Source organism: Onychostruthus taczanowskii, unplaced genomic scaffold (genome assembly GCF_017590055.1).
Source record: "Onychostruthus taczanowskii isolate IOZ18803 unplaced genomic scaffold, ASM1759005v1 scaffold89, whole genome shotgun sequence".
Lineage (NCBI taxonomy): Eukaryota > Metazoa > Chordata > Aves > Passeriformes > Passeridae > Onychostruthus > Onychostruthus taczanowskii.
This window is the reverse complement of record NW_024506882.1, coordinates 2297875-2322763: the sequence shown is the minus strand read 5'-3', so window position 1 is coordinate 2322763 and position 24889 is coordinate 2297875. Positions and strand designations below refer to the sequence as shown.

The 24889-nt window shown below is 50.9% G+C and overlaps 1 protein-coding gene across 1 annotated transcript in view; it reads right to left on the bottom strand.

The window, feature by feature from the left end:
- The window catches only part of TBX4 (T-box transcription factor 4), a 29247-nt gene extending 10324 nt beyond the window's left edge, over nt 1–18923 (bottom strand). The window contains exons 1-4 of the mRNA XM_041425369.1: nt 18768–18923; nt 17891–17985; nt 7137–7256; nt 5359–5506 (exon numbers count right to left, since the gene is read on the bottom strand). Coding sequence (XP_041281303.1) covers nt 5359–5506; nt 7137–7256; nt 17891–17985; nt 18768–18923 — 519 coding nt within the window. The remainder of the gene's footprint in view (nt 1–5358; nt 5507–7136; nt 7257–17890; nt 17986–18767) is intronic.
- Nucleotides 18924–24889: the final 5966 nt, after the last annotated feature.

Sequence of the window (24889 nt, the reverse complement as noted above, 5' to 3'; positions counted from 1 at the left end):
GTGGACAAAAGGGTTTAAATGGACTGGTAAAAAAGGTGGTTTGGTAGTGGGGGAGATTACATATATATATTTTTTTTATATTTATATATATATATATATGTATATATATATTCTTATAAATGTAAATATATTATATAAAATATAATAATAAAGAATATATAAAAATATATTAAATATAATTATAATTATAAATATATTCATTATATATATAAGAAATAGAATGTGTATATATATATATAAAAAACCCAAATGTTATACATAAAAATACAGGAAATTTTTAGCTGAAGATGGCTGTGAGCAGGACAAGAGGGGTGAGGCTGTGTCTGTCCTGGCCCCCAGGAGCTGCAGTGGCCCCATCCTTCCCTCCCTCCCTCCCCACCTCCCTCTGGTGATCCCGGTGCCCGGGGTGGGGAAGCTGCTTCCAAGGCAGCACATAAAACCTCCCACCAGCACCCGAGAGGAAACTGCTTGGCCACAAGTCATAAAGCAAACAAATAAAAAAAAATTATGAATCAAAATTAGGGTTTTGCAAGATTAGTAGGACGTGGAGCTAATTAAAAGTGCCTGAGTGCGTCTGACGGGCACAGGCAGAAAAAAGCTGATTTAATTAATAGAAAAATGAAAAGGAAACCCCAGGACTAGGGGAAAAAGTAAGGCTTTCAGTGATAATCAAATAAAACCAAGTGTGCAAATATTAAATCTGAAGAGAAATAAACTCATCAGCATTAATGAGTGAAGCCAGTAAACAGCAGATTTGGGTCAAGAAAAACAGGAATATCACTTCAAATGCTGTCATGAGTGACAGGCCATCTATAATATCCTGTAGTTTAAACCTCGCTTGGTTACATCCCAGAAACTAAAATAAAAGCTTTATTTTAAAAGCAGATAAAGTAATTATGGCAATTAAAAGGCACCACCAGCAGCCCAGGAGTGAGGTAGGTACAGAGTTTGTAATACAACCAAGCTCAGCAATGCTGAGCTGGGGGGGATTGAATTAAATATCTGCTTTTATTTGTCACAACCTCCACTTCTAATCTCCATTTATTACTTGCCTCCTTTGCTTATTTGTTTGTTTCTCTGCAGGAATACCTTTATATATTCTAGAATCTATTTATATATACTTTATATTCCCATTTTTTCATTTCCAATCGATCTGGTCCCAGTCAGAACCTCTCAAGAATACTGATGTGATGCTCTGGCCTTTCCAAACTGGCCTGGCTGCAGGAGCTGAGTGCTCTGGCAGAGAGGTTTCATTTCAGTGGAGTCACTGACAACAGAGCACAACAACAGCACAAACCCCTCCTGGGATGCTCTCACTCCTCTTGAGTCACTGACAACAACAGAGCACAACAACAGCACAAACCCTCCCTGGGATTTTCTCACTCCTCCCGTTTTCCAGCACTGCCCTGATGTGACTCTGAGTGCTCAAAACCAGGGAAGAGAGGCCTGGGGTAAGGCTGGAATGTTTTCTCCCAGCTGCCATCCAGCTCATCCTTAACTCCCCTGGGTACTGCAGACCCCACTCCTCAGTCCTCAGGAGAAGGGTCCTGGGCTCCTGAGCTGCCAGCACGTGTCTGCAGCCACCACTGTGGTCAGTCCTCTGGCCAGTCCCCAAAAGGCTCCCCACATCCAGCCCCAGTGCCAAAGGGCTCCCCACATCCAGCCCCAGTCCCCAAAAGGGCTCCCCACATCCAGCCCCAGTCCCCAAAGGGCTCCCCACATCCAGCCCCACTCCCCAAAGGGCTCCCCACGCCCTCCCTGCAGCTCCCTGCAGCTCTGAGCCTTCCCCTCCTGGTCCCTCAGCAGCCTCACACCCCCCTGAGCACCCCTCACCTGCCAGGGCCAGGAGCTGACCCAGACCAGGACAATCCCATGGGCACCTTCCTCCCCACTCTTTATGCACTTTAAACCTCTGGAGAGAGTGGAATTCTCTTCCTGAGGATTTATCACTGTGCAGACACACATACTGCCCTGAATGAGCTTTCTGAAGAAATACAGGTGCTATGTTCCCCTTTCCAGCAGAGAGGGGATTTTTGTGCATCCTCTGCAGCTAAGATTAGCACAAAATAACCTGGAGTGATGGAGTCATTCCCATTTTCCACCTGGAAAACACTGCCAGGTATTTCCCAGGCAGCATACTCTGGGAATGGGTAAGGGATGTGCCATCTTTGCTGGCACTTACAAGATTATTTTCACCTCTGCAAATGCCCTGTTATCCCATGGCATCAGAGAGCAAAGCACCAGCCCTGCCAAAATCCCTGGTGCTCAGAATCACTCAGCAGCCCCACGTAAATCAGAGGCTCTATCAGGTTGATTATCTCTACATGTAATTCTTTGAAAATACATAAATTCAGACTTCACTCTAAGCATAGGTGGCTTACAGTGCTTTCTTTGGGATCAGATAGACCTCACTGTAGCTAAACATTACAGTGGCTGCTGATTTCTTAATCCATTTCCAACATGAACGTTCCTCAGTTGTTAAGCCTGGTGTGAAAGAAGCCTTTCATGGATGAAAAATCCCCCTGGAGCAAAATATACAGCCCACAGTTTTCAGGCTGTGCTGTGTGAGCTGGGCACTGGCTTACCTGCCACAAAACCTGCTCAGCCACAGGGGTTTGAGGCAGATTACAGAGCTCTGAATTTGTTCTGATATAAAACCTGCTCACTTTTACATGTCTGCATTGACAAATGCCTCCCATGCCTCTGACTGTAACTAATAATTTACCACAACAGATAACAGGCCAGGGCAAGCAGGAGTGAGGTTTGTGAGGCTGCAGAGAAAGGGCTGGGCATCAGAGAGTGAGGATTTCCCACATCCCCAGCATGGTAAATAATCTCCAGTCTAATTCCACGGATTGCAGCAAAGGCTTCAACTCCACAGTTTATTAATTAAGATGTTTATCTTACTTACATTAAGCCTCAAATGTGCCTCCACTTCTTATAATCTCCATGGGGCTGCTCATCCCTGATATTAAGCAGCTATTTCAGTGCACAATCAGGGCATGGCTGGATAAATGGGTTCATTTGTTGATGGAATCATGTGAAATTCCTGCTGCCTGTCCTTCAGGTGAGATCCCTGGCTCAGAGGAGCTGCACCCCATGCAGGGATGGAGACACTGCAGTGGCTGAGGCTGCCAGGGTGGGTGACCCGGCTCAGCTCTGCCTGGGCAGCTGCCCACACACCCAAAAATGCCCCAGCCAAGGCTGCAGAAATCCTCACTCCACGTGGTTTTGAGGTTTGGAGGAAATCAAAGACAAAAGGAAACGCAGGCAGGCTCCGCTGGCGCACGGGAAGGCAAACAAACCCTGTGGCTTTTCTGACTTGTTTTTTTAGGGAGCTTTAAGAAAGTGTTTGCAGTCACTGGGAACAAATTCCTAGAAATGAGAAGCTGTTATTATTCCTAACGTAATGCCTTCGTGGGACAGGCCCTGCCACAGCAGAACTGTTCTCAGCCTGAGCTGGTGGGAGCCTTTCCCCTCTCCTGCTGCAGAGCCCAGCTCTCCTCCATGCACACCACAAAAAGTGCAGCACCACTTCTCTAAATCAGATTATTAATTTAGAAGCCTAATGAGGAGCTAGCTGAGGATGGGTTCAGTCCCATTTAGCCAGGCATGTTGTCAGTGCCTGAGGAGAGCAGCAAACCAGGCATTTTAAAATAGATTATTTCAGGCATTTTCCCATTAATGTGAGAAGGAAGGTGCTGGACTGTGGCACATGGCCCAAGGGCACTGAGCAGGGCTCATCTGGAGCCACAGCTTGGTGGATATCACCCCAAAACCCAAACCACTGTCTCACTAGGGAAAAGACAAGCAGGCTGTTCATTGGAAAGGAGGAGGGGGTTAAAATCTTCCCTGTTAAAATGCAGTGCTAAAATCTCAGTTAAAAAATGACAAAGTCAGGAAAAGCAAACGTTTAAAGTTGCAAAACCAACACGGCACATCCTGTTTGTTTTACAGCCACATCGCACATCCTGCATGTTTTATGGTTTACATTTTACAGCATAAACAGTCGTATATTAAGCTGCAGAGTTAACCAAGAGAAAAACACAGAGTGAAAAAATGCCACGTGCAAAGCCAGCAGCTCGGGATGGCTGTGGCAGCCAAACGGTGGCAGGGGTGGCTTCGTGTCACTGTTACAGAGAGAGCCCTGACACAGTTGTTTCATTTCATTTCTGTGGTGCTTCCCCCCTTCAGGGGAGCAGAGATGGGCTGTGATTAATAACAGCAGCATTAAAGGGTGCCGGGGAGCCTTTGAAGCTCACACATGTCTCAGTGGGGTCAGTAGGGTGGGGAGGGGGTCAGGGCCCAGCACGGGGCTGGGTTATCACCGAGTCCCTGTCAGGGCCCGGCTTTTGGAGGCTCAAAATCCGCAAAAAATTACAAACACTGGCAAAAATTCTGGATTTTTAGCAGTGTTTTAAGCTGGTGGAGTTCTCCTGCCTCTGAAGTCAACCTCCTAAAGGTCCAGCTGATTTAGCTGTGCCAGAATCACTCTTATCACACTTTCTGGACAGCTTTGGGAGGCATCAGGACACTGACTCCAAGTGAAAAGCTGCTCTTCAGAGGCTCGATGCACAATCATTTTAAGCAAGACAGATACATCCCTTCCCACTCTGCACCCTTCTCACAGCCTCCCTTGCCCTCCAAACTGCTGCTGCTTAAAACACCATCAGGTTAAACCCCACATTTGATGAAACAAATTAGATTCTCTTACCTTTGGTACAAGGAGGAGCTGATGGCACTAAACCTAGAAGGATTTTAAACTCTCTCTTCCCTTCCTCTCACCAAGGATGGTTTATTTTTACATGACTTTCAGCTCAAATTGTGCAGACCAGACAGGTCTGTGTTTTTATATGCAGTATCTGAGCACTCACTCTCCTGACAGGCTGCCAGGGCCCTTGGTCTGAGTTGTTAAATGCACTGGGGCAGATAACTGTGTGCTCCCCACCTCTGCATTCCCAATACACATGAATCAAAAATTTCCAAATAAAATACTTCATCTTTTTTAGGGCTGCCAAAGCCAGCTTGGAAAATCAGGAGTTTATGCAACCAGCTTCTGTGAGCTGCATGCACCACGTGCCAGGCTAAAAATCCCACAGCACTGCCCAGAAAGTTCCTGGGCTGAAAAGAAAACCTCAGTGGCATCTAGCAGGACACAACTGAGCCAGTCATGGCTGTGTTTCCAAGAGCAGGGGAAGCACACAGACCCCTTCCCTTTGCTTTAAACACTCTCCCCAAGCACAAAATAATGTTGTCCCTTATTATTAAATTAACGATTATTAACTGTGACATCCCAGACACAAACCCAGCATTGTGGGCCCACCTCCACCCAAAGCCCTTGCAGAATGTCTCTCTTACGTGTCCAAAGGGATCCAGGTGGTTGTTGGTGAGTTTGAGCTTCTGGAAGGACACCAGCTGCCTCATCCAGTGGGCTCCTGTGGCCGGGGAGTCGGGGTGCACGTACAGCCTGCCCGGCATGGCCGGCTCGGCCTTCCCAGCCACCATCCTGAGGACAGAGGGGACACATGGCATCACCCTGGCACATGGAAGAGCTTTTTGTCCTTGGACTCATCCCAGCAACCCTCCTGCCAGCCCTGGGGGGATGCACTGGGATAAGGGGAGTCAGGGAGGCTCCTGCTGCTCACGGGGGGTTTTGGGATTCTTGTTTCAGCATCACAGGCTGGCAGAGTAACCCCATCCCTGCTCCCACATGGGATTTCCTTGGGGCAGTGTCCTCACACGGGTATTGTGGAGACACTTTTCAAGGAGGAAAATTTGTCTGGGTTTTTGGAAGCCTTCAAAGAGCCTTCTGCAAAGGGAGATGGCCCTGCACAGCAGAAAGTACCTGTGGGCAGGAGCAGAACTGGTGTGGCTGCACCCTTCACAGCCAGGCAGGGCTCCCACAGCCTGTCCCAGTGGGAAGGGGCTGCTTCCCACTCTGGCCCAGCACTCTTCTGCAGCTCCCCTTGCCCCACACCACCACCAGCTCTCATGGACACAAGGCCCAGCCATGAGACATCATTTAATGGCAACGCCCTCATTACTCCACATTGTTCTCCTCTTATAAAACCCCAATAAAAGCAATATTACCAAAAACAACAGAAACTTTCCAGCAGCAATAAAAGGAAAAGGGGAAACAGCTCTAGGGCTGGCAAAAGCTAAATTAAACAGAGTTCAGGACTATCCATCATCTCGTGTTTAATGTCTGAAACACACAAAGTGGCCACCGTGGTGCAGAGCCCCTCAGTCCACTCCTCTTACCCAGCGGCATTCCGGGACAAAAGCACACGGAAAAGGGATTTTTTTTTTTTAACTGGAGCAGCCCTAATGTGCAAGTAAATAATTTCTGCTTTCTGGGATGTCACTGAGCTCGTTCCCTCTGAAATTTTCCATTGCTTTTCTCCAGGCAGCAGCCAGGGGAAGGGTTTGGGGAAACCACAGCGAATAGTGGCACTGAGGGAGGCTGCCGGGCATTTTGTGGGGGGAAATCAAAAGAGAAAACAACACGTTTCCTTTGTCAGAGAGCAAAAACCCCAGCTGCCTCTCGGGTAAGTAACTTTGCTTGGAAAGGCACAGGGAAGGGAAGAATAATAGAAGAGAATCAGGGCTCTGAGTAAACCACCCCATATTTCGCTTTATAGCTGCTCTCCTAAAAGCAAAATATTACTGTGGAAGAAAGGAATTTAGAACTTTTCTTGAGTCACATAGAGACCTAATTTTGAGGGCCAAAATGGACCATTAGATCATCCTGTCCAGCCTCTGGTACAAAGCAGGCTGTGGCTTTACCCTCCTACACTGCACATGGCCAGATAACCCATGCTTGGCCTAAAGCACCTTCTCCAAGAAAACTCCCCAGCCTAGAACTCTTTGGGATGGACAAGTCACCATCCCCAGCAGCACTTTTTTCCAGCAGTTAACCACCCAGCCTGTTAATAATATTTCATTTTATATTTGTCTGGTTTAAACGTCCAGCCCTGGCTCTTGTGTCCATCATTGCTCCAGCAAAGAGAGCTCTGGGATGTTGGCGTCCCTCCTGTGGGAAGGTGTTTCTGTCGGTTTCTAAGTTTGTACAACAAATGGTTGATCCAATTGCAAATTTCCTATGGAAAAGCATGCAAACAGAAGTGTTGTCTTACCATTTGTTGTCACAGAATTTGTAGCGGTGGTCGTCAGCCGGGACGATGTCGATCAACAAAATGTACTTGGTCTTGGGGTTCATTCCAGTCACTTTGACCTTGTAACTGGGAAACATCCTCCTTTGGGAAAGCAGAGGGTTACCACGTTAGGGAGGGATGAAAAGCACTGGAACTGATGGAAACTTGCAGCAGCAGCCCAAAAAGCAGATCCACCATCAGAGGGATTCATGTGAGGACATTGCTGGTTCTTGTTCATACCTGAATTAAATTCTCGTTCCAGAGTGTGTGCCAGTGCAAAAGTGGACAGAAATTTTGATAAGGGTATAGGGAGGGGGGCTATGGGCCAGATCCAGGAAAAGGAGGGTGCAGAGAGAGGTACAGAGGGGTCAACTCATCCCTGTTTGTGGGAGGCTTGGACAAGGAGCCCTTACTTCTACAGGAGGCTCTACCTGGCTTATGGCAGCACCAAAATTGCAGATTTCTTGCTGCTGTTCAAGGGTGTGAAAAGTCAGGAGACCTGACTACATTTCAGAGGAAACCAAGCGCAGGCTTTGTCATCCATACGATCCCAATATCCACCAGGTCCCATCTCTACCTACCCCTGTGTTCCCTCCAACAAACTGAGAACTCAGGAATAGTAAAGCCTGGGGGAGAAGAAGGGTTAAACCCTGTGGTGGTGCAGACAGGCTCCTCTGGCCTTCCTGGATTTCCCAAATTCACAGCACACCCATTAAACCTTGCTGGAGCCTGGAGCATGGCAGTTTCCCACCAAAATGTGCCTGTCCCACTGGCTCCAACAACCAACACCAAACTAGAGCATCCCATAAACCAGTGCATCACAGAGAACATTTACATGCCTTACAGGCCTAAAGACTCTTTGTGATATTAAATAATACCTTTTTATAAAGCTATGTGGCTGTGAAAACAGCAGATTCCATCCCAGCCCAGCCTTGCAATCCAAAGGAGAGGGCCCTAATGGATAGTGACACTGCCATGGGCTTCCCAATCCCTGGAGGCCGTGTCAGCAGCCAGGATTTGCAGGATTAGGCACTTCACATCCTCAGAATAACTATTTTCTTGGCTCCATCCTCCCCACCTCCTCCCCATCCAGTAAAAACACCCGAGTCAATAGAGCAAACTGGCTCACCACAGCCCTCCAGCCAGGACACAAAGTTCTCCTTCCCGTCGGCACAGGGGGATGGAGGATGAGAATTGCCACATCCTGGACTCGTTCTAATTACGTGAATTAAGATGGGCCCAAATCCTGATGTCATTTCTCCATCAGACATCAAGGCCACTTTGTCCCCCACTTTATCCCTCTTTTCCTGAGCTGGTCCAAGTCTGCAGCACCATTTTGTTGCTGCTTGGGGAGAAGGCAACAAAATGGGCCCTGTTCAAAATCGTTTCAATTGACTCTTTTAACCGCCCTGCATAAATTCCAGATGTTTACCATGTAATTAGCCTGGACTAAAAAGGGGTGGTTTAGCAATGTCCCTCTTTGATTTTCATTCATAAACTCTGCACTCCTCTTAACCTTGTCCTCCTACAGGTAAGCACCTGGGTAAATACAGTAGGACATTTCAATTTGTGAATACACAGCCCAATTCACACATTGAAAAAAATTGTATAAGGAATCCAATCTGAATGCCAAGATTTTTTTTTTAAATTGGGCCTTAAAAAGGAATTTTAAAAAAAAAAAAAAAAAAAAAAAAAAAAAAAAAAAAAAGAAAAAAAAGAGGATAAAATTATTAAAAACCATAAATGAAATGAACACAATTTGACAGTGTCATACCTGCACTGGGGATTTTTATAACATTGAGCTTCTGAATTTCTTTTTCCCTCAATCATTTCATTTACTGTAGAACATCCAAGCTGCTAAAGTAGCTGAACTGATATATTGTAAATGTTAAGTGCTTTTTTAATGGCATTTAAAATTAAGCTTCAGCATATGGAGTTCATATAGCATGGACATGCCTGAGTTTATAATGTTCTTTAGTATAGCCCTCTAAAATAAATACAAAGAGCCAAAGTACTACTATAATATATACAGCTGAAATTCTTTAAGGATAACAAATGGGGACTCACATCTGATTGAAGGTGTTGCTTAACTTGCAAACCACTCACTATCTCGCAGTGGTAGCATTGTACTCAGCAGTCCACAGACCCAGCTACAACCAAGTTTGCCAACTCTCCACATTCTTTTCCAGGAAAACATGGGTAGATTTTAGTAATTTGGCTGTGCATGGACATTTCATCATTATTATTAGCTGCTGCATTTTGGCCTTAAAGAAAAAATATGCGACTAATGTGCTGTCCAGGGACTTGTCAGTTTAATTTTCTTAATGAAAACATATTTCTCAACCCCTTGGCAGAGGCTCATTTAGTAAATATCTCCGCAGTATGATACAAACATGGGTTGTGCATCTCTGATGGGAAGGCATGACAAACCCGAGAGCTGGGGCCAAGGAAATGCAGTCATAGAGATTGAATTAAAAAGGAAAAAAAAAAAGCAAGAGACAGCACCTAATATCATGTCCTAGCCTTTATTAAATGTCCCACTTGAAAGAAGGGAGCAGAAACCCACGGTGGAGCCGCACCAGCCCTGCCCGGGAGCGAGGCCGTGCCTACAGTGGCTCTATAGAGCTCCCTGTCAGGCCTGGGAAGGGGCCAAAAACCTGCCTGCTTCCCCAAATTTACTACAGGTCAATGGAACTACTCACAGCCACGAGGAGCTGCAGCTGAGCAGCAGCTTTGCACAAGCAGCCCCTCTGGCAGGCGGTGCAGGCAGGAGCTCGGGCGGATGGGCGGCTCCGCGGAGGATGCTCGGCTCCGGCCAGCTCCTGCACAATAGGTTGCTTCATCATCCATTGCTCGGGGACCGGCAGAGGCACAAGAATCACCCAGTGCTGCAATAAAACTTGCCAAAGTCTTGCCAAGCTCTGGGAAAGCTCAGCCTGGCTTTGGTGGGAGGTCTGAAGCAAGACCCGGGCAGATCCCTGTTTTATCCACCCTCCTTCCCACACGGCTCCAAACCGGGGGAGAGCATCGCTGAGCAGAAACTGGGGACAGAAACTGGGAATTTGCACTCCTGGGAGGAGTGTGTGCAAGCAGGTGACATCTGATCCTCAGGGCACCTCCTGTGCCAAGGGCAGCTGCAGCCCTGCCTGGGCAAACAGGGCGGCTCGGTGAGGGCTCAGTGATGGCCACAAGTGCAGCACAGCAACACTCAAGTCTGGTGAAGTTTGAGCCACCAGTACTCAGGAGATTAATTGCAGCAATTTCTGGCCTCATCACATTTGTTCAGACCCAAAACCTGTTTGGACACAGTGTCCATGGGCTGCAGCAAATGCCCTGAATGTGCCAATGACAACACCACCCCTGGAACGGGGACGTCCAGCACTGGACCAATTTCCTTCCAATTTATACTCCTTTTTTTGAAAGCCACACCAGGTGTGTGTCCAACCCAGTAGCACACCTTAGGTGGAGGCAGCAGAGCCACTCAGGGAGCAGGGCCCACCAGCCACCAGCAGCCCCACAGCTGCCATGCCCACCCAGGGACCAGCCACGAGCCCTGGGAGCACCCCTGTGATGCACAAAGGACTCAGCACAAGCAGCCAAGCACCAGCCCCAACAGCCTCCAAAAACTGATGGGACTCCAGTTTTAGGCACATTCAATCCCATTTCTCCCTCCCTCCAGCTCCAGCCAGAGCAGAAGGGGCCATCCAGGCTCCTCAGCCCTATCCTGAGGGTCTCATGTGCCCCTCGAAGCTCTCTGCTGGGTGTAGTGGCTCTGCCAGGCACGTTCCTGTCCCACCCCTGCACTGGCAGGGACAAAGTGCTGCTGTGCTATGGCAGCAGCTCTCACTGCCCCTCACAAGGCAAAACTTAAAGCAGATTTTATGTTCACAGAAGAAAGGCACCCTCAAAAAAAGCAACCAGGACACCCCATGGCATTAAAATCCCATCCCCATCCATCACTGGGTGATGCCCTGGGGAGGGCAGAGGGGCTGGGGACCTGGGCAGTGGGAGCAGGGTTGGCATCACCAGAGCTTGGCACCACACTGCCACAGCCCCAGCTAAACCCTCCCTGCAGATAAATGTAGCAAAAACAGTAAAAGCCAGGAAAATAAACAAGCAGCACAATTCCACAGGCCTCCCAAGCTTCAAAGATGATGTGCTAGTGAATTATTTGTTCTGATAATGAAGCAGTCACTGCTTAGCTAAGTTTATGCTAGGCACATTTTATCTCTACATGATATTCACAAATTGTTTTAAAATGAACTGTTAGAATAAGCATCTCTTGTTTATTTATTTATACTATTACTATCCAATCCCCTTAACCGTGGAGCAGTTGCTGACATGGAGCCAAAGCTTCTATTATTGTTCAAACAAAGTTTAATTGATGTGTAATTGGCTGGTTGGATTTGGAAGGGAGCGATAAGAGAAAAGCTTTGCTTTTCTTTGGGGCAGCAGTTCCCAGCCTTTCAGGCTCTGCAGGCTTGGCCTCTCTGTGGGCATCTCACGTGTGTTTTAATGCCCAGATGAGCAGGTCTGGTTGATCCTGGAGAGATGGGTGGCTGCAAAGCTCCCATGCCCAGCAAAATCTTATTTTTTGGGCTGGGGATGGCAAACCAGAAAAGTGGAGAGAACCAGAGCTGATTGAAGAGCTCAAACACTCATCTGAACAGTGACTGTGCTGTGCCACATTGCACATCAGCAACAAACCCTCACCACCCTCCTGCTCACCAGGATGGAACCTGACCTCCCCTTAGATGCCAACACCATTCCTGATGGCCCTATGGATGCATTAGCTGGGAAGGGATGTCTCTGACTAGCACAGGGCAAGCAGGGAGTTCAAACAGTATTTCCACAGAGAAAACTGCATGGAACCAGGACACCTGAGCAACCCAAGCCATGCCCTCACCAAAGGCTGCCAGTGCTCTCTGAAGTCCATGGATTTACCCAGATTGGTGCTCACTGCACGTCCCTGAGATCTGAATGGTCCTTCAGATACTGCTGAGTGCTTTCTTCTGTCCTTCCAAGGGGGTAAAAACATCCCCAAGCACTTCAGCTCAGCAGCTGAAATTCTATTTTTTAAGACAATAAGACAAAGATTTCCAAAGACAAAGAGAGATGTTACAATCCTTGCTTTTGGGATGATCAAGTAAAGCAGTGACTGGAGTTTTGGAAGCTCTCGTGCTGTGCTGCCTGTGGCAGATCAGGTTGTGAAAGGATCAGAAAACAATTTCTCACTCAACATCTTGGCTAACAAGCCATGTCATGGCTGAGCAACCTCCTCCTCAGAACCTGCTGGGCATGCTGAGATGCCTCCAGCGATGCTTTCAGAACACCAAGGCAGGTGACACACCTGCATCCCTGATAACAACAAATGTGGCCCCAAATTCTGCTTAAGATTTGGCCATGGCTGCTTGAGGATGCTTCTCCTTGTCTTCATTGTTAGAAGGGAAAAGAATGGTGTGCAGAGGCTTCAAGAACTATGTCTCCATTCTGATGACCTTTCTTCATTTTTTTCTGATTTCCCTTCTTTCGACAAGTATTTCTTCCACTGACTTAACGCATCTTTAAAAAGAATATTCTCCAGGGCAGATTAAAACAAATTTGGGGATGTCAGCTGTTTCTTTTAGCCTTTTAAATGGCATTTCCTTTTTGATAGATTCTTGCTTTCAGAAAATACTTTAAAGAGATCAAAGAGTTTTTCAACAGGGTCCCATTTTCCCAGTGTATCCTAACCCTCAGTCCCTTATTTCTCTTATCACCCACGCCACTCCGTTATGACGCTCTGTATACAAAGTAAGAGCAGTTAACTTTGAAGTGCTGGATTAGCCCATGCCAGATCCTTGCCTCAGAATAACAAACAATACAGGTTCAACAGGAGTTCTCATCAGTAGTTCATTTTTCAGCCCCAAATTCACTGTCACTAACACAAGCAACATTGAACTCTCAGTCTATGGGCAGATAGCAGAGATTTATCTGGTGGCAGGACCATGACCTAGTGATGAGAAGGTCAGACAGTTAAGGGATTTTTATATTTTGGAATGGCGAGGTTGTATTTTTTCCTTCTGGCTAGCACATCTAGTTTTTAAATAAAACATTGTTTCTCACATACTTGAGAACTTGGTGAGCTGGATGGCTGCTTTCATGGTCTAGAAACATTTCCTTTCTTTGCCCCATGGTGACTCGAGGCACGGGCAGGCTCCTGGCCATGGGTTTGCATCTCTGGGCTTTCATTCTGCTGCAGCACAAGTTGAGCAGAGAAGGTCCCATCGTGCAGGAGGATGGGAGAGGTGGTGCCAGCAGCACCAGCAGCACAGCACAAAGGTGCCTCAGAGAGAACCTGGGCAAGAGCATGGTCACCAACAGCATTTCAGGGCAGGTTTGCTCCCTCTCCAGCCCAGCTCCCTGAGGCAGCCTTGGCAGTGCTGGAGCCACAGCCCTGGTGTCCAGGAGCCTTTGGGGCAGCAGCAGAGCTCCAACAATGGTTGGGACCTTCCCCAGCTGATCTGGGCTTGACCAAAGCCTCCCCTCACCGTGCCACAGCTCCAGCACAAGGACAAGCAGGGAAAGCTTTGGGAACAGCCTTAACTGTGAGCATCCCATGTCTTTAAAAAGCAGGGATGGCTGCTTGAAGAGAGAAGTGTATCAGGAACCAGACTCCCATCCCTGCCCTCCTCGGCGTGCACAAGCTCCGTCCCCCTTGCCAAAGCTGTCGACAACTTTAGCAGCACAGCCAAGAGCCATTGGAGCTCACTCCTGCTTTTTTCTCTAAAAGTTTGCCTGAACAGGATAATTCCAGGACCCCAAATTTAGGAGCAAGCAGATCAAACATTCCTCAAATATCTATTTTATTTCTATGTTTTAAATTGATGGCTCACATTCCTTCGTTGATCTCGGATATTAAGGTTTGCTTTTGGATCAAAAACCATCAGCAGAAATTCTTGTAACTGCCTCAAAAGATTCTGGACAAATATTTCCCTTTAATTGTAATGAGAACTGGGCATCCATATGCCCTACAGAGCCATGGAAAATTTAACTTTTAAAGGATTATTCACACAGGAAAGCTGAACCAGCTTAGCCAAAGCATTTATACTTCTTCAGACCTTGATGTCCTAAAAACTAGTTTTATTTTGGTTTACTAAAGTTGATTGGTTGGTTGGTTTGGTTTTGGAGGAGTTTTTGTTTGTTTTAACACACACACATATATATATAAATACACACACACGGGAAGGTTTGTGAAGAATTATTTCCAAAACCAGGCACTCACAGCTCGCTGTGGGTGCTGGATTCATTCCCCCCATCCCTGCAAAGCGCTGCAACCGCGCTGTGAGCAGGGATGGGAACAGGGATGCTGCAGAGGGAACCGGGATGCTGCAGAGGGAACCGGGAACCGGGATGCTGCAGAGGGAACCGGGGACCGGGAACCGGGGACGGGGACCGGGAGCGGCCGCCCCGCCGGGGCTCCGCGGAGAGCGGCTGCTCAAACAACGGGATTCCCTCTGCCTCCCGAAAATCCTGCCCTGCAAAACGCCCCTGGAGATGGGCAGCGCCTAAAGGGATCACCCGTGGCCGCTTTTCCTCTCGTTCCCCTCCGGTTCGGGCAGCCGTGGGTACCCAGCTCTCCGGGCAGCGCCGGGGACGGGGAAATCTTTCAGCCCTTTAAAACCATCACCAGAAAATCCTCCGGAGGAGAAATCAGTAATTAGAGCAAACCTCAAAGAGGAGGAAGGGGAGGAAGGCTCTGAGTGATGGAGCCGGCGCCCATCCCGCGGGCGCTGCCACGGGCGCTCTGAGGGATCCGAGCGCTTTTCTAAAAAGTTCAGGGAACTTTGCTAACATAAACTTTTTATCTTTTGATGATCCTTTTAATATAAAATAATCTTTTTTTTCCCCTCCCACAATGAAGCAGTCGGACATTAAAAAGATAGCGAGTGCATTTTAAAGATGTTTCCACTTTATAAATCAAACTTTCTTGGCAACAACATGATTTCTATTTCAATGCTGAGCTTGCTGTGTTCTCCTAATATCTCCTACAGATCAGTCCTAAGAGGGAGTAATAATCCCCTAAAGTAATTCTCAGCCCTAAATTCTCGATAATTTATAGTTGGCTCGTTCTGTGGAGCTCTACAAAGAACGAAACAAATGACTCTCCCTTTCCCCCCCAACCAAGTTATCAATATTTGCCTTGTTTATACCAAAAAAAGCTATTTTACACCATTGCCATGGAATTAACGCTTCCGCTGAGCTTTATATTTCCTCTCCATTGAGTGAACTTGTCATTAAAGTCACTCGGGTTTTTTTTGTTGTTGTTTGAAATTTAAAAATCAGGCTTCCATTTCTTTTCGTTTGTGCCCCTTGAGGTCAGACAGACCTACATTTAAGTGATTTCAACTAACGGCATTCAGGGGCATCTCTGTGCCTGCTGGGAGGGGGATTAGAGTCCTGATTAGTGCCTGCAATTAGCCGCTTTCCGTCTTTCCACACCCCCCCAATGCTAAATGCAAGCGCACACAAATCTCCATTAACCATCGTTTTTTTAATTGGCTCAAGAGGAGGTTTATTATTGCGACTCTCTATTTAAATAGCCTGGATAAAATAAAATCTGCATGAAGTAATAATTTTCATTTCGTCCTTTGCATGGGGATTAGCAGCAGACTGCAGCTCGTGGGCTGCCCTGCTCTCAGCACGGCCACGCGTGGCACCGCTGTGAACCGAGACTCCAGGCACCAGCATTTAAGTTGTTCGATTTTTCGGCCGTTCTTATGTTAATTATTTTGTGTATTTTTGCTGTCGGTGCTGAGGTAGAGCTCAGCCCGGGCCGGGGAACCGAGCCGGTCCCGGGGCTGCGGGGCTGTGCCTCGCTGCTAAAAACACCGATAAAAGCCCTCGTCCTGTATTTTGACACCATTTGCAGCTGAACCAAATGAAAAAAAAAAAAAAAAAGGTTCTTTTGTTTTGTTTTATTCAGCAGCATTTCAGCCACTTCTTTCATTATCTTTTTAAATTCAAAACTGTTCTTAAAAATAAAATTAATTCTTTTAGCTCGATGGCGCTGCACTGAATTTCGCCAATGGAAAATTTGGCTCAGATAAAGTAAAAAACCCAAGTTTTTGTACATCTTGTGGTCTACGCCTCATCCCACCTCCTGAAAGGTGCACTGCCAGCTCCACCGGACAAGGAATGTGGGACTGAGCCCTGTCCATATGGAGCTGTTTAAACAAGCCACGTTAAGGCTTACAGAGAGATAACATGCACGTTTGGGATGCTTAGGGTCTAGAATTTGGTACAGATATTACACGTCTCCACAGGCACACTCAGATACTATAAATTAAGGGTGAAATATCTGAGGTCTTGATCCCCTCATCTGAGCTGACTTAGGGAGCAGACTCGTCCAAATGAACCCGGCGCTTCCCATCAGCAGACGCTGCAGAACAAGCCCTGAGATTTTATATGCCAAAATAAGGTGTGAAAAGGACAGAGTTACCTGCACCATCACTCCATAAACAGCCACATAGCAAATAAATTGAAGATTCCTGGGACATACATCCCCTCTCCAAGGGGAATAATGGGAATTTCTTGCTTATTAAGAGTCCAAGTTGCCTACAGCGAGCAGCTGCTGCGCAGAGCAGCATTGCTGGGATGGAGGAAAGCAGAGGGAAAGAGCTCATCAACCCCAAAAATCCAGTGCCGAGGGTTGGGTTCTGGGTCTCACCGCGTGAGCAGCAAACGAGAGAAAAGTCACACACACCCTCCACGAGCACCCACGGCTGCTCTGCACGAAGGATCAGAGACCACAGAGAAATAAATACTGCACAGAAATTATTTGTGGTTTTTTTCCCACTGTTTTCTCCCCGTTATTTGAGTGTCTGGCGGCACAGCTTGCTAGCATGGTGTAAAACAAGCAATCGGAGGGCAGAAGCACTCAGCCGCGCTGGAGTTAAATGTTCATGCCTCGATTTTTCCTTCCCAGCAGCAGCAGCGAGGTGAGCCCGCTGCCGCAGAAGCCAAGGGCAGATACTTTGGTACCCACAGTGACACCCGGCTAATTTTCTTGGGAATTAGCTAATTCCCGAGCCGGTGATGGTCTGAGGTTTAATTCTGACTCTTAATTTTCTGACATTTATTCTGCCATCTCCCACTAGAGCAGCACGGGAGACCTGAGCAGAGGCAGGGCTGAGTTCTCTGGGCAACCGAAACCTCTGAGGCTCTGGTCTCCCTTCCTGGGTGTGCACACTGAGGGGGCTTTGTTTTCATAAAAATAATTATTTGTTTGCAAGGGAAAACAGATTTTTTTTTTTTTTTACCCAGAAGCGGCACCCATTTCTCTTTCAGTTTTGAGATTAAAAGAACCTTTGCACTGCTAAAACTTTGGTCCCAGCACAGGTCTTAGTGCACGGCACAGAAAAGAGAAGGGGGTTTGCTTTGTGGGGAAAAAATCCAAAACACCATAATTATGCTAATTTCCTAATTAAAAAATAATTTTAAAAAAAATTACCAGAGAGAATCGGGACTAAATGTTCCAAACGACTCCACAATATTTTTTTGCATTTACATTCCAACTGCCATACTTAAACACATGTACAGTTTACACTGAAAAAATGATCTTACTTAAATCTGCAATCACAATAATATTTTTTAAATGCTACTGACTGTACCAGCTCTGCAAAACATAGTCTTGGCAAACAGGACATTTCACAGAGATCAGAAGCAATACATGTTTCCAGGGAATTTTCACTAACCTGCCTGCTTTGGTTATTATCATTTCCGTACCAGCTTCATGAAATTTCTTCCATAGCTCCTTCTCATGGAGATAGACTTTGATATTTTCTATTGTCTGTAAAAGAATTAAGATCATGAGAACAGCAAGAAACGATGGAGAAAACCTGCGAGGAGGGCTGGGAAGGGCTGGGGTTTTGGGGCTCAGGGCCCGCGCTGCAGCCGAGGCTCCGGGCGAAGCCACCAGCCTGTGCGGGAGGAGGACGGAGTCTCAAAAATTCCGCTGTTCTTTGCCAAAAATAAAAGAAACAAACGGAGGCCGGTTTTAATTGCAGACTTTCACAACCAGGCAGGACACTGCGGCTAAATGGAAATTTTTTTTCTTTTTCTTTTTTTTTTTTTTCTTTTTCCTAGGGCAACAAAAAGTCTGTTGGGGTAGACTCGCCCTAAGCCTCCCAAAAACCGGGGCCAGGAGCATCCACGTCCAGGGTTGCGCTTTGTGCGTTCCGCGGGATGCCGGGGACATCGCATCCCGCGCGGAGTGAAGGCACAGAAGCCGCGTTTTATTTAGGGATGGAAAACCCCCAGTGAATTCCCCGCCGGGCCGCAAGCCCCGGGAGGAGCGGCGGCGACTCCGCCACGGGTCGGGCCCTGCCGGCCGCGGCTTTCAGTGCTCGGATTCGCCCTTTACCGACTTACACACCGACGGCGGGGCACGGCTGTGGACAGGGAAAATAAAATGATAACAATAAAAAATAAAACCGAAGAAAAGTGAAGAAATACGAGCTTTCCCCTCAATCCCTCCCCGTGTCGTAGCCGGGGGAGATGCGCGGTGGCGGGCCGGGCTGGTGGCGGGGGTGAGGCGCAGCAGGGCAGGACGCGGGGCCGGACGGAGCGTACCTGCTCGGGGTCGGGGAGCTGCGGGCTGCTGAGCGGCGTGCTGCTCCCCCCGGCTACGCCGAGGACGGGGGAGCCGGCGGAGGTGTCCGCATGGCCGGGCGCGGGGGCTGTTGGAAACCCTTCCTCGGTTTCAGACAGGCTTTTCTCCTGGAGCATTTCCTTGGGGGAGAGAGGCGCAATGTTAGCTCGCGGCACCGGGGGCCACGTCCAACCCCTGCCCCTCGCCCAGCCCCGGGCACAGCCACCTGCGAGCTCAGGCCCTCCCGGCCCGGCCCGTGGTCGCTTCTCGGGCGGCGGCACTCGGCGACACTGGGATGTGACACCGTGGGCCCCGGGGGAAGCGGCTGTGCCCGGCAGAGCCGGGCCAGGCCCGCCAGCCCCCGCGGGGGAGCCGCCCACGCGTGGCTGCGCTCTCGCTTGAGGCCAGGGCAGCTCACGTCTGATGTGGCCGCAGGCCCCCAGCCCCGATTCTTTCTCCTCTCCGGTACCCGTCGGGAAGGGCAGCCCGGCCCGGTCGGTCTCTCTGCCCCGTCCCGTCGGGGCTGAGGGGGCTCCTCGACGAAGCGCTGCGGCGGAGCCGGACGGTGTAAACAGGAGGAGTGCTGGGCTCCGAGATAAAAGGGCCCCTCTTAAACTTGGACGGAGACTGGGAAAAGCCAATAAAGATAAGGCCTGACAGCTCCGCCGGGGCTGCCGCGCATCAACGCCGACTTTTACAGCGCGGAGGGACGCGGCCGCCCGCCCCGCTTGACGGACAGACAGACAGACAGACGGACGGGCAGCGGAGGCGCGGAGGGGGAGCAGCTCCGAGGGGGCTGCGGGGTGCCGGTGCCGGGGACCGAAACCGGCGCTGGCCGCGGACCTGCGGCCCCCGAGAGAGCGCTCCTGAGCCCGGCCCGCAGCCCCGGTCTCTGCCCCGAGCCGCCAAGGCCCAGCCGCTCTTCGGGACAGCGGCCGTGCAGGGGGAGAGAGGGGCTCGCACCCCGAACTGCAGCTCCAGCAGAGCTCCGGTGAGAGCGGGACTGGCACCCCGAACTGCAGCTCCAGCAGAGCTCCGGTGAGAGCGGGGCTGGGACTCCCAGCTCCATTCGCACCAGAATTCCAGGGAGAGCTCCCGCCGAGGAGCAGGACAGCCAGCCCGGCTTGTGTGCCAGCGGACACACATACCCCAGTGACCAGCCGCAATCCTCGGGACAGAGAGCACCGAGCGAGGAGCACGGTACGGGACTCAATGCCCCGAGAACTCCACCGGTCCCTCCGCCCGCCTCGGGGTGTCAGGACGGGGCGGCCCCAGCCGAGGCGCGGATGTGTCCCGGCGTCCCACCGCAGAGCGGAGCCGGGTGACCAGGAGGGCACAGGTGGGAGGGAGGTGTCCGCGGCGAAGCCCGAGGGCAAGGCTCCAGCCCCGGACCGGGACCGGTGCTCCCGGTACGGAGCAGGTTGGCTGCCGGGGAGCAGCAGGGAGCAGCGGGAAGGCTGGCGGCGGTGTCCCGCCCCAGGCCGGGGCTCGGCGGACTGCAGGGAGCCCCGCACCCTGGGACCCCCCGCTCCCTCCCGTCCTTCCCCGCGCACCCCGGGAACTCACACGGCCGTCCGAGGGGCAGGAGGCGCAGCGGGGGACTCCGGGCTTGGCCTGGGGGCGGCTGCGGCATGAAGGGCATCCGCGGGGTGTTCAGGCCGGGAGCGGCTCCGCGGCCCCCGATGGCAGCGGCGTGCGGAGCATCCCCCGCTGCGCGGATTCACTTTCCCTTGATCTCGGCGGAAAATGTTCCATAAAGATCCACTTTGGGGCCTTTCGACTCCCTCCCTCTTTGTCTCCCCCCCCCTCCCTTTTCCTTCCCCTCCTGTTGCTGACGTTGCCGCTGTCAATCACATCCCCTTACACCGACTCTGGCCCGCTCCGCCCACCGGCGGGGGCAGCGGCCGCCCGGCTCCCGCACACCACACCCGGCCGCGGCCTTCCCCGGCCTGCCTCGGCGCTGCGCCGGGCCTGGCGGCGAGCGGAGCCGCTCGTTGCTCCGGGAGGAGCCCGGGGAGAGGGGACATGCTCGGCACCACCGGCCCCTCACAACCCCGACGGTCCTGGGGCTCCCCGCTGCCCGCCATGGAGCCGAGCAAGGCCGGGGCTGCAGCGGAGGGCATAGGCCGCGCTTGGAAGGGCACCCGGCTCGGCGGGACTCCGCGTCGGGCGCCGGGGTAGCCCGGGAGAGGTGATGGGGAAGAGCTGGGATCACGCCTGGGCAGGGGTCCCGCCTCAGGAGGGGCCCACAACCCCCGTGGGGTTCCCTGACCCTGCACTGCAACCAAAGCATCCATGTCCGCCAGGCTGCGGCCTGCCTTCAGTTGCGAGTCTCCCTGCGCGCCCGGGGACGAGGACAGGGCTCACCCTTCTCTGTCGCGACAGAGAGCCCTGAGCCTTTCCACAAGGCAGGCAGGAGCTGGGCGGCCACAACAAAGTGATGGCCAGGCCAGGCCGTCAGGGCCGCTCCGAGGTGAGGGCGGCAAGGGAAGAGGCCCGTGACACCACGCGCTGGAGCTCCCTCACCCTGCGGCACGGGCACCGCCTGCTCGGAGCTCCCACCGCCAAGCTAAACCCCCAAATCAGGAGGAGAGCCCTTGCGGGAGAGTTCCCGAGTGCTGTCGCGACTCAAAGGGCCACTTCAGCTCGGCTGTCGCGATTACCAAGCCACACACACGCTCCCCTCCCTGCGCTGAGCCGCCCCTCACATCCCAACCGCGCCCAGGCCGCCGCGCGTACATAGGCCTGTCGCGACAGCTCCACCTCTGTGCCCCGCGCTATGTCGCGACAGCACCAGGCTCTGCGTTTCTCCGTGCCCCCCGAGCCCCTGCTCATCCCCTCCGCGCCCTTACCCGAGCCGGGGGTCCCGGGCGGGCGCCGAGGCGCCGCTCGCTCCCGCAGCGCCGGGCTCACAGGGACCCCGCCATGGGCCGGTGGGGCTGCGCGGGGCAAGGGTCTTATCGGGGTTTTCTTGAAAGTGAATTTAAACCCAAACTCACTCCCACCGTCACGTGGTGCCGAAATTGGGAACAGGAGCAGAATAAAAAGTAAAGTGGGGTCAACCTCGTAATGAACCTTTTCCCCACTCCTACAAAAAAAAAAAAAAAAAAAAAAAAAAAAAAAGGAAAAAAAAAAAGAAAATAAAAAAAGGAAAGGAGGGAAATAAAATAAATAAATGAAAGGGGGAAAAAGGACCCGAACGGGCCGGGAGATGCGAGGCGAGCGGAACTCGCGGGAGCCAGCGGGATGGGGCAGGTGAGACCGGGCCGCGGCGGGCCCGACAGGGCCGGGGCGTGAGGCGACCCGCGACCGTCCTATCCCGCACGGACCGGGCCGGGACTGACAAGGGGCGAAGGGTGAGGAGCCGTCCCGACGAGGGGCAGCGAGAGGCCCGGCTCAGGCAGGGCTCCCGGGAGCGCCGCTCCCGCCGCTGACCTGCCCCTCTGGGTTCCCCGCCGGTTCCGCAAGGGGCCGGCCCGTGCCCCAGCCCCGCGGCCACCGCCCCTCGCTTGGACCGCTCGGTCCCGCCGCCGGTTCCCACCCCCGGGCCGGGCTCTCCCCGCTGGCTTTGGGACCGGGGAGGCTGCCGAGGGTCGGGCTCCACGGCAAGGTGAATTCTGGTGTGACTCTGCAGCCGGGACCGGGGGCTCGGCTTTGTCTGGAGGGGGTTTCCCTTCAGCCCTTCCTCCCGCAATCGCGGCAAGGGTTCAGCCGGCCGCTGCCTGAGCTTCCCGACCTTAAATGCAGTTTTCCCCCTTGAACAACAACAAAAAAAAGGGCGGAGGGGCAATCCTAGGTGGCGAGGATTTAATGAAAGTAAATCCAGAGACTCTCAGGCCTGCTTCCAGCCTCACATTTCCCGTCGGTGCGTACGGGGATGCAGGAGCGGTGGGGTCGGGCCCATTCCCGCCGTGCGGCCCCGGTTGAGCCCGGCCGCGCTCGGCTCACCGTGCCCTGAGCCCGGGCAGCACCTGCCCGTAGCGGGCTCCGGGGCCGGTTCCTCCGGGATTGCACAGATTTCCTCATCCCCCGAGCACGGGGACGGGGCCGACACGGTGAAACGTGTCACCGAGGGGTGAAACGTCCTCTTCGGACGGAGCCCCCGGCTGCGGCAGCTCCGTGCGCTCCCCGAAGGCTGCTGCAATTGACGGCGAGGCGAAACCAGCCCGACTGTCATCACCCGGCAGATAAATGGCCGGATCCCCGACGGCAGGGTGGCTCCTATTCACGGCTCATCAACGCCGAGCCAAGGGAGCAGTGGGAGGATAAGCCCCGCTCGCAAGGACCAGCGCTCCAAACCACTCATCACTGTCACCGAGCTCGCTCATGCCTTGGCCCTAAACACCGGCGATTAATAAAAGTTTACTGTCGCTTATCTCCGAAGTTACACTAAGTCCGCGGGCCGGGGAAACCCGAGTGGGATCCGTCCCGCGGGATGCTCCAGCGCTCTTCCAGCCGCTGCCCCTTTCCGTGGCTCTTCTTCCCCCGAAGGAAACCTGCTTCTCTTCCCCCCAGGAAAAGCTGCCAACCACGACGGAGACGAGGGGAGAAGCGAACCCCGAGCCCGCACCCGACGGAACCGCGCGGCCCCGACGGCGGCGGCTCAGAGCCCCGAGCGAGGCGGGGGGAAAGGCAGGAGCGAGCCTCGACCGCGTGGGTTGGCGTAGATTTACTGACTTGAGAGGAAACTCACCGGTTTACACAGCTGAGAAGGGTTTGAATGGATGAGTACTGAGAAAAAGTTGCCGAATTTGGCCAGTAACAAGGCTGGAAGAATGGAAGGCTGATACTGAGTTATGCACGGGCTCGGGAGGAATTACACAGCATCAGAGTCTTGTTTCTAAACAGCGACAGTGCCAAATTTCTAATAACTGTGTAATATGCTTATTTATACCATACAAGGACTTACAAACCTCATTGTGCATAGCAGCTGGGTCATATTTCTTTACCCTTCCATTCCTCAGGCTCTTTTGCCAAGAGACTGGTACCAAACACTTCTAGGCTGAAAGGAAAACACAAAATTTAATCGCAAAGAAACGATGACAAGGAAGCGTGGGTAAGATACGGGCTGACGTGCAGCCCTTTAATCTTAAGCATCTGCCTAAAATAGATCCACTAAGGGGGTATTGGAAATATGCACGGTTTGAAATGCAAGCGATTCTCTGCTTCTAAATCGTTCAGCCCAATTATCCACATGTATTTCCCTGACCTGGGCACGTTTGTAGGCTCTAAGGCTTTGTTTTAAACTGTTAAATAAATATTTTAACGAATGTTTTAAAACGTTGTAAACGAATGTGCTGCTTAGTCTCGCACCAAGCTTCACTGGAACCGGGTAAATCAAACGAAGAACCATATTCCGATTTGTTTTTAAATATTTGGAGGGGGGTATTTGTTAATTTTATCCCAGAGTACCAAGTGTACTCACCCGTCATAATTTCAAACAAAGCTATGCAAGATGCAGCCCGGAAATATTAAACCTGTATCCAGATATAATTAAACTATGAACGAATATTCACGTATGCAGACTTTTTTTAAAACTTAAATATTTTAGAAATAAAAGCTATCACTTGTGGAATTGGTTCAATTTTTTAACTAATCCTAATTTTGTCCAAATGTTCTAGATTGTTTTTTTAAAAATAGGATCCTTTTTTTTTTTTTTTTTTTAAGTAGCATCTAAAAAACTATCATTTCAAATGAATTGCACATTTTTTGCAGGAAGAGATTTTACCATGAGCTTGGCAAAGTCTTTGTAAGAATGAATAGTCCAGAGATCACTGCCCTGCTGAGCATCAGGCTGAGCTAGTCCCCAGTGGTATTTCCCAGCCAAAGCTCTGATTTAACTTCAAGATTTACATACATTAAAAAAAAAAATTAAAAAGAGCTCCATCTATTTTGCAATAACTTTTTTTTTATTTTAATGAAAAGAGCCCTAAAGCTACAACATGCTGGAGGATGGGAGCAGGCAAATGGAGCTGGAATGGGAATGATGGTTTAAAAAATAAAAGGAGAACAAAGCCCAGAGCTCAGAGCACGGTGAATTCTCTGCAGCCTGGCTTCCAGTGCCACAGCAGCCCCAGCTCTGCTTCCTGCACCCACCAAACTC